Source organism: Vigna radiata, unplaced genomic scaffold (genome assembly GCF_000741045.1).
Source record: "Vigna radiata var. radiata cultivar VC1973A unplaced genomic scaffold, Vradiata_ver6 scaffold_133, whole genome shotgun sequence".
NCBI classification, from domain to species: domain Eukaryota; kingdom Viridiplantae; phylum Streptophyta; class Magnoliopsida; order Fabales; family Fabaceae; genus Vigna; species Vigna radiata.
This window is the reverse complement of record NW_014543257.1, coordinates 124,913-142,009: the sequence shown is the minus strand read 5'-3', so window position 1 is coordinate 142,009 and position 17,097 is coordinate 124,913. Positions and strand designations below refer to the sequence as shown.

The 17,097-nt window shown below is 32.2% G+C and overlaps 2 protein-coding genes across 4 annotated transcripts in view; one reads left to right on the top strand and one right to left on the bottom strand.

The window, feature by feature from the left end:
- Positions 1 to 5,326, top strand: part of LOC106753450 — a 32,005-nt gene extending 26,679 nt beyond the window's left edge. For all 3 annotated transcript variants that reach the window (XM_022777521.1, XM_014635258.2, XM_022777522.1), the window contains exon 3: positions 4,631 to 5,326. In XM_022777521.1, coding sequence (XP_022633242.1) covers positions 4,631 to 5,041 — 411 coding nt within the window. In that variant the 3' untranslated portion in view covers positions 5,042 to 5,326. The remainder of the gene's footprint in view (positions 1 to 4,630) is intronic.
- A 7,746-nt stretch (positions 5,327 to 13,072) lies between these two features.
- On the bottom strand, positions 13,073 to 15,457 carry LOC106753426 (UPF0503 protein At3g09070, chloroplastic). Its single transcript, XM_014635235.2, has one exon. It carries the CDS (start codon positions 15,233 to 15,235, stop codon positions 13,289 to 13,291), a length of 1,947 nt encoding a protein of 648 aa, XP_014490721.1. The 5' UTR covers positions 15,236 to 15,457; the 3' UTR covers positions 13,073 to 13,288.
- Between the last annotated feature and the right edge of the window lie 1,640 nt (positions 15,458 to 17,097).

The window sequence follows — 17,097 nt, the reverse complement described above, 5'->3', positions numbered from 1 at the left end:
AGAAGAGATTAGGGGATAATGGAGTAGCGTGTGAGGGGTTTATTCTTTTCACGTTGGTTTGGTTCAACTTGTCTGGTGTTGTTCTTTCTTGTTTGAGTTATACTGTTGTTGATGTTGGAAAAATAAGGAAGAAAAGGGTTTAGTGGAAGACGAAGGAGGAGTTGAGTCTGCAAATAGCCGTGACGTTGGAGGGAGGGGGAGGGGGGTTGGGCTCTTCGCGAGTTTGGAGAATGGAGGCGACACATACAGGTGGTGGTGTGAAGGAATGACTTACGCTGCAACTATCCTATTAGATAATTTAGCCTAATATTTTTCATTTAATTTTAATCCTCAATATTTAAACATTTAAATGTCTTCATACAACCACGTAAACAGCTCACTAAAAGTTTATCACGTTAGCATATGCACCGTTACGATTTTAACACCGTCTGCCAAAATGACCATATTAAACAATTTTTTTTCATGAAATATGGGACTTTCGATGTTGATATCCTGACACGTTTTTCTCATACAATTATTATTCGTTTTTATTCCTTCCTTGCTGATGCATAACTCCCTCTGCCAACTTATATGTAGTGTTTGATCCTGTACTTCCAATAATTCATCTTGACACTCTCAATTTTTTCAAAAATATCTTTTTTTAATCTTAATAAATATTTTTTAGTTTTTTCTCTTTAATCCTGCACTCCTTTAACTCTACACTCTTTTAATAAAAGAAAAAATTTAAAACTTTGTTTCTTATTTATAATTTAATAAATATATAATTTAATTTAAAAATCTAATATTATTTAATATATTTTCATATTTTAATAATTACTAAAATATAATTTGGATTATTATAATAGTATATTAAAAAAGCTAAAATTAAAATAATTTAAATAAAAGTAATAAAAATAAAGAAACAAAAATAATACAAATAATAATATAAAATCTGATTAATATATATTAGTATTTTAAATTATATTAAAATATTATATTAATGAAATAAGATTTCGAAATTTTAAATTTTTTTAATTACTATTACTTTAATTTTAATTTTTCTAACATTATTATTATAATAATATAAATTATATTTTAATAGTTATTTAAATATAAAATATATTAAATAATATTAATCTTTTAAATTAAATTAAATAGTTAATAGATTATAAATAAAAAACATATTTTTAAAGTTTTCTTATTAGAATTTGGAAATCCGATAAATATGTATCGGATACCAATATCCTATGATTATTTTTTTTCAAAATTTTATTTTCTATTTAAAATTTAATAATAATTTAATTTAATCTAATATTTTAATATAATTTAATATTTTTATATATATTAAATCAGATTTTATATTATTATTTTTGCTTTTTATTTTTATTTTTATTACTTTTATTTTAATTATTTTAGTTTTAATTTTTTAATATAATTATTATAATAATACAATTTCAATAATTATTAAAATATGAAAAAAATACTAAATTATATGAGATTTTTAAATTAAATTAAATAGTTATTAAATTATAAATAGAAAACAAAATTTTAAAAATTTATTAAAAAGATGCATGTTAAATAGATGTATGGTTATTTTAATAAAAAAAAAGTTAAAAAAATATTTATTAAGATTAAAAAAGGAATTTTTTTAAAAAATTAAAAATATAAAATAAAGTGTTAGATGTACAGGATAAAACATCCAAATAAAAAGTTAAAGGCGCAAGATAAAATATTAAAAGATTAAAATTATAATTTTTGAAAATGCAGATGAAACATTGAAGATCAGGATGAAACATGGGTGTTGCTCCCTACACCTCCCCAAATGGAACCTGTACTTCTCTACTGTTTTAATTTATTTTAAAAATATTTTACATATTCCCACTATTTTCTTTTATTTCAAAAATACTCTACACCTCCCCACTATCCTTAACAATTTTTCTCTTTCTCTCTTTACAATAATGGAGCATTTACATGGCTCATTAATGGAGTATTTACATGACTCAAATTTGAACTTGTGATATATTTTCTTAAATAAGTTTGATTCAATCTTATTTTTGCGGTTGAATATATTTTTTTCTTTTCAAATTACTTAATAAATGGTAAAATTTTGTTCTAAATTTCTAGAAAAATGTTTATATATATGTGTGTTGTTTTACATATAATATCTATAATTTTTAACATTATATTATGTTTTAACTTACCGACATGTTTGACTCAAATAATATGAATAAAATATTTAATTTATTAGATAAATAATATAAAAATATTATTAAATACTTAAAATATACAAAAAAAGTTATTTGTTAAAGATTTAGAATTTATTTAGTTCTTTTGTCATTATAAAGTTAGTATATAATAATAATAATAATATATCATTATTTACTAAATATTATTATGTTTATTATTTTGTATTTGCATTTAACTTTTAATTTTATAAAATGGAAATGGTGGAAGTACTAATATTGAAGTTTCCTTTGAATTTTATGTTAAAAATTATAGATATTATATGTAAAAAAAAAGACACATATATATAAACATTTTTCTAGAAATTTAGAATAAAATTTTACCATTTATTAAGTAATTTGAAAAGAAAAAAATATATTCAACAAGATTGAATCAAACTTATTTAAGATTACAAGTTCAAATTTGAGTCATGTAAGTGGTCCATTAATGAGCTATGTAAATGCTCCATTAATGTAGAGAGAAAGAGAAATATTGTTAAGGATAGCGAGAGGTGTAGGGTATTTTTGGAATAAAAAAAATAGTGAGGAGGTGTAGAATATTTCTGAAATAAATTAAAATAGTGGGAAGGTGCAGGTCCCACTTGGGAAGATGGAGGGAGCAACACCCATGAAACATCCAGCATATAGTTCTAACACCCTTCTAAGCTATAGCCATGTGAGCTTGACCCAAGATGATGTTATTAATGGTTTCGGCCCAATATTAATTTGTTCCTTGTAATCCAACATTATGGCAGTTTCATCTTGTAACTTCAAACATTTCATCCTGTATCTCAATTTTTAAAATTAGTTTTAAGATTTTAAAATTTCAAACATTTTAATCAAATTTCAAAATCTGATGAAGAATTCAAAAATGTTTTTGATCCTTAAATTTTCAGTGAAAATTGGAATTATTCCCTCTTCAAAACTTTGACCTAAATTAGTCCCCTAACTTTAGAAATGTATGAATTTAGTCATTTTAACTAAATTTTGTTAGATTTATTTAATGTTTCAAGCACGTTTCATGATAGCATTTGGGTTGTTTACAGTGTATGACACAGTTTTGTTTCAATGTTACATGATAGTATTTGGGTTATTTACAGTGTATGACACAGTTTTGTTTCAATGTTAACAAATAAACCTAACAAAATTTAGTTAAAAGGACTAAATTCATACATTTCTAAAGGTAGGGGACTAATTTAGCCCAAAGTTTTGAAGAGGGACTAATTCCAATTTTCACTAAAAGTTAAGGGATCAAAAACATATTTAATCTAATTTTAAAATTTAACAAAAGATTTTTTAAAAGTTTCATCGAATTTTAAAATTTAATGAAGAAAATAAAATCTTATATCGAATTTTGAAATTCGATAAAAAAAAGTAAAAAATCTTTTATCGAATTTTAAAATTTTTAAAAGAAAACTTTTTTTTATCAAATTTTGAAATTTGATAAAGCATAAAAAGTGAGGTGTATTATTTTTTGAATTTCAAAAGATAATTTAAAAATTTTTAAATTACAAAATGAAATAATTAGAGGTGCTGGATGAAACCGCCTCTGATCGACGTCTGGTAAGGGTTGGGAGCTCATGGGTGGAAGCTGAAATGTTAAGAAGGGAAAAACTTAAAGCTTTAGCGTCTCAATCATATGAACAAGGTTAAGGCCTGAGAGATTTGGTCTAGTACGATTAAACCTTGGTTAAAGGAGGTTAAAGGAAGTTCTTTTTTTGTCTTTGATAGATGGAATGTGCATATAGCAAAAGGTTGGATCAGAATAATTAGGTCGAAATTGGGATCAAAACTATTATTAACATCAACTTGTATAACAATACGGTTGATTGAGAGAGTCATGTAAGGATTTAAATCCCAAGATTAGTGAGAAAGAAATAACAATGATTGTATGAAGAAAACAAGGTCACGATATCGATATCTAAGATGGTTTTATTTTATTATCGGTTTGTGATTTAAAGAAGATATTTTAGTAAAATATAAAGATGTTTATATTTTATTATCTTTGTATATTAGGGGATATATGGTTTTGTAATTGAAATTGAAAAGTAAGAGACAAGTTTTAATTTAACCAAAATATAGGAAATATTAGAAATAACATTATAAATACTTAAGTCAAAATGTTGGCTTTAGCTAACAATTTATAGAAAGTAATGTGAATTTGTCGAAATGTTTTGAGAGAGAAAAACATATTTTATCAAACTGATTTAAGAGGGTAATTTTTAGATTTCCTTTTTACCTTGGCCAATATTTTGGTCAGAAGTTCATTTTGTAAAGATTATAAATAAAATTGATGATTTGAAAGATTTAGTGAAATATATTTGATAGGAGATCAAACCCCACATAATTGAAATAAGAGAAATTAAAATTATAATAAGGTAGTTTGATTTAGAATGAAATCCATGCAAAGATTCATTTGTGATTAACAGATAACAGCAAACATAGAGAGTGAGATGCTAGCATTCGAGGAATCTACTGAAATGAACAGACTAGAGATTGAGGAGAGTGAAAAGAAAATAGAAGAGTTNGAGGACCAAATGCAGAAGGACCGAAAGGAAGGGCTATTCTTTAAGAACCTTGGACAGAAGGATCTTGTTGATAAAGCAAAACCCAAGGAGGAGGTGGAAAAGATCAAAGATGTCAACATAGAAAACAGTGGCAGCCAAACCATGAAAAATGTTTATCTCTTCTTCATTGGCTTGCTCACTTTTGGAATAGTTGATTCTGTTGTCTCATTCTCAGGTGCTGATTGGAAAAGAGTTTCAGTTCTTGGAGGTATTATTGTGGTTTTGTTTTCTTTATTCATCAATGAACAAAACAAGGACAACAAGAAAGACTGAGAAAAAAAGTCAAAGTTCATTTTCGTTTTGAGAAAAAGAAGTTTATGGTGGATGACATTGTGAACTGTTAATGCATGCTTCAACTTGGACTAATGCATCAACCAGCTGAGATATTGCTGATGTCCAGAATTTGGTTAACTAAATGCCATGAGATACTGCACAAATGTAGAATTACTTTCAGTCTGTGTTGTTGCAGAAAAATATATGTACATAACTTTTAGGAGCATATTCATCTGTGACTCTTACAAATTTATATTTAGAAGCACAACGTTTCTAAGTCTGTCATATTCTTTCTTTTTATATGTTAAAAAAAGGGGTTATGTAAAAGGAAAAGATTATCAATAATGAAGTTTATTGAATAAATACAAACATCAATAAAACGAGTCTAATCATATAAAAGATTGAAAACTTTCTGTATCTAAAACTTTAAGGTATTGAGTTAATGAGTTTGATAGATTTCTAACTTTAAAACCTATCTCATTCCATGCACACACACTAATAAGAATTCTGATGGCAAAAGAAAAAATTTTGTATTGTTACTCGATCAATGTATAAGTATATCAATCCTACTTTATATAGTATTTTACTTTCTGATTTCTATTCAATACAAGATTTAAACTTACATTTGGATTCTCAACAAAGACGAAGTGCAAAATGTTCATAAAAGTTACATATGTTAACTCAAACTTTTGTCCAATGATGTGTGGTTTATTGTCTGTATAAACAACTTCTCCTGGTACTCTCCATTACACATTTCTCGCATGATTCCAACAGCTCTTGACTCCATTTTATTCTCACGCAATACTTTCATCACAGAGAACAGCTCTTGTCATTTACATAATATATTTTAGTGATGTAGCAAGGGTATATGAATGAAGGTATGAATAAGTTATGGCATTAGAGAGACAAGTGTAAAAGCAGAACAGTTTTCTTCCAACTTAGTCAAATTAGACATGCCATCAGACACTTTTTTTCTTTCAAATGTTTTTCTCACACTACCCCACAACACTCCTTTATTTTATTTTATTTATTTTTCCACCGTAATTTACTTTCTTTATCACCGAACTTTCATTGAAATGAGAGAAAGCACCAAATATAAGACTTGGTAATTGAAATGGGCATGGATTTTATTCCTTCAATATCCTTGTGGGACATCTAAATCATCTTACTTATTCAACCACAATCATTAATTTCTTATTTCTGTCTACATCATGGGATTTCACCTTCATAAAACATACATATAAATTAAAAGATAATGATACTTAGACAACATTTTTTTTACAACATTTGAACATTATTTACGTGCCATTTTGTGATTGGTCTATGGTAATTTTTATGATTATTTTTATTGATTGTGGAGTAATTTTAGACCAATCACACAATAACACATAGATGACGTTCGAATATTGTCAAAAAAATATTGTCTAAATATCATTATTCTAAATTAAACTCTTCTTTAATCCTAACCAAGTTTATACAGAAAATATAATATGTTTCCATATACATGCATCAAGGCATCATGATTGAACATAATCAGGTATCAATATAAATGACAAATCTACGAACAGCTTTTCAAGTTAATGAGAACAAAATTACTTCGTGGGAATGCAATGTTTAATGGGTTTATAATAATTTTCACTTTTTGAGACTGCGTAGGTAAAAACTGATAACTGAAAATGGAGAATGAATGAAAAAAAAAAAAGTTATATATGTTTACCTATGTAAAGAAGTTATTTTTCGTTTTGCTACTATTACAAAAGTGATATTAATTTAAACTTTAATTTCTCTAATTAATATTAGGAAATGCGATTTATTTTTATGATTTTATTTCCATTATTAAAATATTTAAACAAAAGTACTAAATCATTTTAAAATAAAGATTAATTATAGATTTGATCTCCATATTTTTTTTAGTTGCTTCACTTTTGTCTTTTTATTTTTTTTTCAATTTAGTCATCTTATTTTTTAAAATGTTCTAATTTAGACCTTTAAGTTAGATTGACATTAATCCTGTACGTATTACATGTTAATAGGTGAAATTTTTAATTTTTTTAATTTTTTTTTTTTCAAAAAGAAGGTAATGATTACGTGGTAGTGATAATACTACGTTATATTCTTCGTGTCTCTCATGGTATAACTTCTTTTTAATTTAGTTCCTTATTTAAAATTTTGATTCAAATTATACGTTATATTTATAATTTTAATTAAATTTAGTTTCTATTTTTTAAAAAATTAAGTAATTTGGTCCTTTACTAATTAAAAGTTAAATTAGTAATTGAACTTATATATAATATATATTAAAATATTTTTTAAAAATTTATACATCAAATTAATTCATATAAATATTTAAATTAATTTAATTTTTACATTTTTACATAAAAGTTTCGATTAAAACTTATAATTTTTTAAAAATATTAAAAATATAAAAGTAAAGTGACAAAATTACATGTAATTTTTAAATGTTTAATGTGACAAATATTTTTAATAAGGACTTTATATTTATGTTTTTAATATTTAAAAAAATATGTTTAAATAAGAATTGTTTATATAAAAATATATAAAAAAATTGAATAATTAGGTAAAGGGATTTTATTTATAAATTATATAAAAAAAATTAACATGTGTTTATAAATTATAATTAAAATGAATTATTAATTTGGTCTCTAATTAGAGAAAGATCATAATGCTCTCTTTTAACCAACTGAAATAATATGGAAATCAAATATATAATTAAGCCTAAAATAAATGTTGTTTTACTTGAGAAAACAAATTCTGATAAATTCGTTTTCCAGAAATTCAGGGTTGAAAAATATTTTTAAGGAAAATTCTAATCTCTTTTTTCTTTCTTAACAAAATAATCACATGGTTAATAAAGCCGTTAATTTATGCATTGAAACATTTTCCTTTTACAATATCTCAAAAAACTCGTGACTAGTTTCTGATAATTACTCCTGTGTATAAGTAATACTTTGATTCGGTATCATATAAGTAAAAATATGTTTGTATGCTTATAGATCTTCTAAATTGTCTTTCACTTTTCAGTCATATAGATAAAACATAACTGTTTCGGTAGGTATTTTGTGGGACCGAGACACTAACATTTTCTGACATGTCCTTCTTGTTTGCGAACGTCTGAGTAGTTTGAGTCGCTCATCTTCCTTCAACTTTGTTCGCTTGGTTGCCTTTAATCTGGGTCGTTCGGTAGATTTCTTGACCAGGAGGGGGGAGGTACCTGCAAAAGGCACTCCAACGCTCAAGTTAGGAGCGGTTTGATGAACCTCGGTTCACAATTGAGTATTTAGTGATTTTATGATCACTTTAGAATATTTCTAAATGTGATTGAAGAGTGATTTGAAGGTGATTGGAAGATACCTGACTTGTGGCCCTAGTATAATTTGTCTCATGGACCTTGAACTGATGATAAGTCCAATAAAATATAAATAGAATAAAATATAAACAGAATATAATATAAACAGACTTACCTGAAAATCTGGTTGGTTGCTAAATATCTTTAAATCGATATTCTTGATTATCCTTTGATTATTTTATCTTCTGCTTATCAATATCTTTAATAAGATATCTTTGATTAGTTTATATTTTTAATAAGATATATCGTAACCGATCGACCCTGATATCATATTGTACATTATGTCCCCTAAGTCTGAGTTAATTGTTTGACTTTAGCCATGAATAACTATAGGATTTATGAGTTTGAGGAAGACTGATTTTGTTGTATTGGGAAGGGTGCTTTTAGGCGTTGCTCATCTCTAAACCAAACGGCGAGAGAGATACCTTGGAGGCCGAATGGCCGAGATTCTGTTAAGATGAATGGTTGGATGCCTGTGAGGCCGAATGGCCAAGTACCTGTAAAGCCGAATGACTGTGAGGCCCAATGGCCGAGCACCTGTGAGGCCGAGTGGCTGAGTACCTGTAAAGCCGAATGACCGAATGACTGTGAGACCGAATGACCGAAATGTAGATGTTTGATACTTAAGCATAGGAGTTCACGAGGGAACTTCCCGATGGTCGAGCTGGCTCGGACTTAAACATAGGAGTTCACAAGGGAACTTCTTAATGGCCGAGCTCGCTCGGACTTAAACATAGGAGTCCATGATGGAACTTCTCGATGGCTGAGCTCGCTCGAACTTAAACATAGGTGTCCACAAGGGAACTTCCCGATGGCCGAGCTCGCTCGGACTTTAAACATAGGAGTCCACGAGGGAACTTCCCGATGGCCGAGAGTGATGGGCTCACTTACTTGGACTTCGTATTTGTGTTTATGATCCTGTCATTTGCACTGTGACATCAAACAGCTGAATGATTAAATATCTGAGGCTATGGAAGGCCTAACAGTTGAGGTTGAAGGGGGCTGAACGCTTGTGAGGCTGAGCGGCTGAATACATAAGGTCTAATGGCCGAGTAATTGAACACTTGAACACTTAATTGAAATTTTTTTGACATTGTTTACTCTAAAGAATTGAAACAACAGAACTCTATAAAACATGATATTATTGTTTAATCGATACGCCGACGAACCGATCGTTCCTGCTCACGGTCCTGACTGCGACTGCGATTATATTTTCGTCCATGCTCCCCCCTTGGTATGATTGTCCGGGACTTCTGCGCAAAGATCTTCCTCTGGGGGGACTTCTTCTTTGAGCTCTTTCGTCCTTCACAAATTTTTGGAGATGTCCTGCTCGAATGAGCCTTTCTATTTCATCCTTCAATGCCCCACATTCTTCTGTGGTATGACCATGGTTTACATGAAACCGACAGCTTTTCCGTTCGTCAGAGTTTTTTGGGGAACACTTCTCTTGGATTGTAAGAAGTTCAGCATTAAGGGCTTCTTTGAGAACTTTTGCTCTGGGTGCGTTAAGGGTTGTGTAATGATTAAATTTGGGAGTTCGAACAAAATCACTGTGAGGAAAATCTCTACTTTTGTCGTTACTGTTGAACGTTTGTTTGTTGTCCTTTCTCTTTCCGCCTGCCTCAAATTCATGTTGTTGCCTTCTTTGTGAGATTCGCATGTCTTCCATACGGATGAATTCAGCTACTCTTTCTTGGAGCTCCTCCATGGTTTTCGGTGGTCGTGCATACAATTTTTCAGCAAAATATCTTGGTTTCAAGCATGAAGGTAAATTGTTAATAATAAAAGAGTGATTAACCTCTTTAACTCGTCGTGTGGTTTCATTGTATCTTTTCATGAATGCCTTCAAGGTTTCCCCTTTCTCCTGTCTAGTATTTACTAATTCTGCCGGTGCTATCTCCTATTTCCGATTGGAGGCGTATTGTCTTCTAAAGAGAGTTTCTACGGTGGCGAAGCAATCTATTGTGTTTGGGGGAAGAGTGTTATACCACTCCAATGCCTCCTCTTTGAGTGATAAGGAGAAGGCTCTGCATGACCTGGTCGCTCTCTGTGTAGAATGCCATTGCACTGGTGAAGATCCTACGATGATTGTCTGGATCAGTCGAGCCATCATACTTTTCTAATACCGAAGGATTCTTTTCTGGCATTGGAGCTTGCATGATGGTTGCCGTAAAAGGATGAAAACTGGTTGGCCGCACGATTAGGGGGGGTGATGATGGTCCTCTCCTTCCACCATTTGGGTTGGTGTGTTGGGATCGCTGCCAATTACGACTTCCATCATTTTCATTCTCTCGGTTTGAGGAAGACCGCTCAGTATGGACTCGTTCCGCCCTAAGTGTCGCAATCTCCTCTGCGTGCTTTCGCTACATCTCTTGTTGTGCTTGTGTTTGCGCCTGTATGGTTCTTGCTTGTTCTTGTATCTACTCTCGCATCTGTGCTATCAAATCTCCGGTACTCTACTGCTCATCCATGCTCCTCGTGGTCACCATTTAGGCTTCTTCGGCTTGCTCTCGGGCCCCACGGTGGGCGCCAAAATGTTTCGGTAGGTATTTTGTGGGACCGAGACACTAACCTTTTCTGATGCGTCCTCCTTGCTTGCGAACGCCTGGGTAGTCTGAGTCGCTCACCTTCCTTCAACTTTGTCCGCTTGGTTGTCTTTAATCTGGGTCGTTTAGGTTCACAATTGAGTATTTACTGATTTTATGATCACTGTACAATATTTCTAAATGTGATTGGAGAGTGATCTGAAGGTGATTGGAAAATACCTGACTTGTGGCTCTGACTCTCTATTTATAATTTGTCTTATGGACCTTGAACTGATATAAGTCCAATAAAATATAAACAAAATAAAATATAAACAGAATATAATACAAATAGACTTACCTGAAAATCTAGTTGGTTGCTAAATATCTTTAAATCGATATTCTTGATTATCCTTTGATTATTTTATCTTCTACTTATCAATATCTTTAATAAAATATTCTTGATTATTTTATATTTTTAATAAGATATATCGTAACAGATAGACCTGATATCTGTACAATAATTATAAAAAAAAATATGATTATTCTTTCATATTTTTTTCCCATTAATTAAAATAATTAAAATGTCAAATTATAATAAATCTTAGCCAAGAATAAGTCTGTTTTTCTTTATCATCAACACATGGTAGATAGAGATTATTCCAGCTCAATTAATGTGTTATATTTAAATACTATATAAAGAGATACATGTTGTCTCTAACCAAAGCACTATGTTCTTCTTTAAGGATAATACAATTCAATGATTACTAATTGAAAAAAAATCAAATTGGATTAAAATCCGTCACAAAATCAAACTAAATTTTTATTTTATCAGAAGAATGTGATGAACTTGGATAAACTCTCGAATTCAAAATTTACAAATCAATCAAAGTATAAGATTTGCAATCATACATGAATTTTTTCACATGTTAAGAAATATTAAAATATCTACAAATTTTCTCTTATACACTTCTCAAGAGAAAAAACAAAAGCTGTCTATATATTTTTATTATCTGAATTGTTAATTGTAACTTGTGTAGAAACTGATGGAAAGAGATCTAATTATATATAATTAGAAGCTAAAATAGTGTATGATATGTGAAGATTAACATAAATAATGATAAAAAGAGCATAAATTATGAGGTTGGACCGACAAAATCTTACATAGGCAATTGTTTGTGTTAGAAGGGACCGACCCATATATTCTGCATCATTTGGCTTTCCCTGTAGTTCTCGAAGGTCGGCAATTCTCTTAGAAAATTTCTCCCAACAAATATTATTCTAAAATCCCAAAGAATCTCAACTGTTTCTCTCATTTACGTCTACTTTAGACTACATGTATCCAAAGTTAAATCACTTCACTTTAAAATTAGTTTAGTTGAAACCTTTTTTACAACACTCATTGTATTCATGTTAAAATAATGCAGCCAAGTTACAATATCGATTAACAGCCGAAGCACGGTAAATATTACTATCAAGTTTCAGTTGACGTTGACCTGGCATAGCAGTAGCATTAATATTCCTCTAGTTTCAAGTCAATCAGAATCTGCAAAATTGTTCTTCTTTTACGAACATGGAGGGTCAGCTTTCTGCACTCTTATCCCTATATATTCTTTTACTCATGTCTTGTTCCTGTTAACACCCTCCTTATGTACACACACTGTTCATTGTCTCGGTAAACCCAAATGCAACTGTCTTAATCTCAAGCTCCATTCCTTCACTAGAAAAAATTTCAAATACGTTGATGGGGACCATGGTCTGTGATAAGTCACATGTAATAAAGTGTGATTAATTGATGCCAAAGGGAAAAAGGATCGACCAGTTATCTTTGTACTCAAAACTACAACTCATGACAAAGAGCAATTGCAGGTGGCATGAGCCCACCCTGTAACCACTTTTGCAGGAATATAAAACATGCCAAAATTCAGGTTAAAATGCTCCCAAATTATAACCCTTCCGATCCTACGCCAATCAGTATTGCTTTTGCAGCATAAAGACACAAAAAGAAACCATATCAGGTCCCATGAATCTAGCCACATGTCTCGTTTATTTTCTGGCAAATTAAAAAAAAAAAAGTGAACAAGATGTTGTGTGAAGGAAGAGTTTTAGGTCACTATTCAGTAACTCCAGCAGCATAGAGCAGAAGCAGAAACACTGAAAACTCCGGTTATTAAGAGTAAACTAAACTGAAGAAGCATGCTACTAAGTGTCAAAGAAAAATGCAGCAACCAACCAAGAAGAAGAATAATAATAGTAGTAATAGTAAGAATACATAGGGCATGTGTGGTTTACACAAGAAATGCAGAGCAAAACTAACAACATCAAACCAAAAGAACACCTTATGGACCTTCTTCCATGTCAATACAATCCAAGCACACTTCTTGCAATAGAATGCGCTTGATTTGACCGACTTTTCACAGAGCCATTTCTTCTACTTCCTCTCATGGGGGTCAAGTAAAACCTCAAGAGACCATTGTCAATGTTGTTGGGTGAATACCTTGCACTCCTATTCCTTTCCAACACAAACTCCTCCTTCCCCTTCTTCCCATTCCCATTACCCTGCACACCATTCCTCCTCAAACCTCCAAACCCACCACCACCATTTCCAACCCCATGAGCATTCCTCCAACTCACACTACTATTGCTCCTCAACATCCTCCCATTAAAACCACCACCACCACCACCACCACCTCCACCTCCACCTCTACCATCACCCCCCCAAGTCTCCGAATAAGACCTCTCCACCCCATTCACCCTGCTATACCTATCCTCATCCTCATCCTTGTTCCCGCCGCGCCGGTGAATAAACCCCCATATGCTCCACCGCCATCGCCGCCCCTTCTTCCCCCCCTTCCCATTCCCATTCCCAATCACCCCCACATCAAACATCTTCTCAGAATAGCAATCTTCCCGCATTGAATTCGACCCGAATTCCCTTTCATTAAACCCCATTCTCACACCCTGCACATAATCCACTCCAGAAGGAGCCACCTTAGCATTCACATTCACATTCACATCCAAATTTCCATTCCCATTCGCACCACCGCTTCCATTGTTACTCAACTCATCCACCTCCAAACTAACACTCTTCCTAACCGAATTAGACCTATCAAGACTCTTCCTCCTCCTAGAACTCGAATCAGAGTAGTACTCTCTAGTCTGTGCATTCCCACCAGGAACGCCCTCATCGTCATTCACCGGCTCCTCCTCCACCGGAATCTGCGTATCAGTCCTCATCACATGCTGCACCGGCGCGTCTTCCACAACCGACAGCATCGTCGGCATCCTCGGAAAATTGCTCCGGCCGAGCAAGTAACCGTCCCACGACGCCCGTGGCTCCTCCAGAGAGTACCGAGGGTCGTCGAACGACATCCGCCCTGCGTCAAGCGAGAACTGCCCCGCGTCTAGGGAGAACCGCCCTGCGTCCAGCGAGAACCTTGGATCGGTGTCGCAAGACCGCCGCCCGAAGCCGTAGTCGGCGATCTCCGACTGCGTGTCCCGGAACTGCCGCCCGATCGGCTTCTCCACCGGAAGAGCACCGTTCCTCCGCTTCTTCGCTTTCTGCTTCTGCCGCCACTTCTGCAATTTCTTGCTGAAAACCGAAGCCGCGGAGAAGAAGCTTCCCGCGAGGTCCTTGAAGTCACGCGCTTTTTGCTGCTTCGCTTGTGATGAGTCAAGGTCGATGTGGTCCTTCATTGTCTTCAGCTCCTCCTCTTCTTCAACGATAGCAACAAGCTCTTCTTCCTTATCTTTTTCTTTCTCTTTCTCTGTGTCTATCTCTTCAACTTCAAGTTCTTCAATGACTTCAACTATTTCGTTCACATTGACCTTGGGCTCTTCGACAACCCTGATCTCGTCTTTCTCGTCTTCTTCTTCTTCTTGGGGTTCTTGTTTATCTACGGGCTGGTCGAGAACACGTGGGCGAATGTCGTTTAGTTCTGGGGGTTTGTCGTTTTGGGGCTTGAGGTCTTGGTGGAAAAGGTTGGAGAGGGTGCTGCGGACGCGGACGTCGCAGGATTTGCGCTGGGGTTCGAAGGAGGTAGAGAAAGGTTCGTTTTTGGAGGCGGAAAAGGACTTTGTGCGGCGGAGCTCCGGGAGGGCGGGTGGGCGGAAGAGGGCTTTAAGGGCGGCGGCGGCGGTGGATGGAGGTTTGCGAGCAGTGGCGGGGCTGTTGTTGTTGTTGGGGTCGAGGAGGGCGAGGCGTTCGCAGAGGCATGAGGGACAGAAGCCGGTGAAGGCTTCGTCGGGGTGGCGGGGGCAGGAGGTGGAGGGACGGTGGGCCTGCGGCGGTTGGGGGGGATTCATAACCTCAAGTGGGGAAAAGATATTTGAGCTTTGGTCATGTTATGAAGAATGAAGTGAAAGAGAATGTGAAGAAGAAGAGTGAGTATTGAGTGCGATTTGTCTGTGTGGAGTGATGACAGAGAAACGAGGAGAGAGAGAGTGAGAGAGTGATGTGATGATAGTGAGAGGTTGTGAAGGTTGGTGGCACTGTTTGGTTCCCAGGGACAGCGAGAAAACAAAAGTAGCGTGGCGTGACAAAAATATTTAAGGTTTATACTATGTAAAATAAAATAATAATAATAATGGTAATTACTCAAATTCATCCCTAGAATATTAATGTGTTAAAAATTTAAAATTTTATATAGAAAATTTTTTGAAAAATTCGTATGTGTGGATATTTGATATTATATATATAGTACAAATAAAATTATATATAAAGAGATACAATTTGTAATGGTTGGTTTATATAATAATCTTAATTTGTAGAACCAATTTTAATATTTAAACTGAGTAAAGGAAGATGTAGGGTCGGTTACCAAGAATTTGGAGTTTCTCCTTGCATTAAAGTGTAATAAGTATGTATTATAAAAGGGAACGTGGAATACTAATTGTTAATTAAAAAGAATTAGGGTTTATTAAGAAAATACTATATGTATTAAAGTAACATAGATGACCTCAAAAGTCAATTTAATGTATGGAAAAGATAGTGTAAAGCATCCGTTCAAAATTGTAATGACAGAGTAGATGCAGGTGGTGATATTTATGTTATTTTTTTAAAATACCATTATATATAGTTTTTCTGTGATGTATTTCAATATTTAATGGAATTATTGATTGTATAAATTAATGAGACAAAAGTCTAATTCTGGTTAAAGAATTAATTAAAATAATGTCTATAAATTTCATAGTTTTTTGAATAAATTTATTAATTTTAAGATAATTACCATAAAATCCATTCTTATTCAATAATTTTGTTGAACTTTATGATATTTATTGTATAAATTATATTAACAGTTATTATTATTTTTTATTTCTGTCAATTAAATACATCATAAAATTATTCATTTCGAACTATGAAACTTAGCGCATAAACATATATATTTCAATTAAACAAGGGTTTTCTTTGCCAATCACTCTGATAGATTATCAACAACAAACAATTAATTTTACCAAATATAATAAATATTTTAATATTTGTTTGCAGACTTATTTTCTCCAAAGTTGATAGTGACTTTAAAGCCCTAAAGAAATGCATTACTGTTCTTAATAAGTCCTTCAACGCTGTCTTTCATTATTGTTCATGTTTCTTATTTTTCAAACTTATTACATAAAAAGACTATTTGCATTCATAATATTATAATTGTTATTGATCCAACTAGCTTTTTAAACATAAAAAAAAAATCAGATTTTTTTTATCACATAAAATACTAAAATAAAAAAGCATACAAAATTATAAGCGAATTAAAAGTCTTTAAGATTATGTCGAAATTATTTAATAATAATATAGAATCATAGATTATATTTTTGTAATCTATAAAGCAACTCATATAACTGTGAATATTTATACTAAGATCTCGTTATCAGTTACTATGAATATTATTAATATTTTCTCTGACCTGGTTCCTTTCCATTTTGTTTGGGTTGCTACTTTAACTTTTTTTTTTTAAATAAAAATAAAAATAAAGGTTGATGCTTTAACTTTAGGTGTGGAGTGTGGAGTTCTATGGGGTCAGAACTTGTCACTATTTACAGAAAATAAACAATGAGAGGTTGTTGTTTTTACTAAAGGTGATGGGGATTGGGGATTGTGCCTTTTGTTGTATCATTTTTGTTTTTTTGTGTTTTCTTTTTTTCAATTTTTTATAATGAATTTCATTCGATTC

Excerpts from the sequence above, each read along its gene's own strand:
- LOC106753426 (XM_014635235.2), bottom strand. The coding sequence starts at position 15,235 with ATGAATCCCCCCCAACCGCCGCAGGCCCACCGTCCCTCCACCTCCTGC.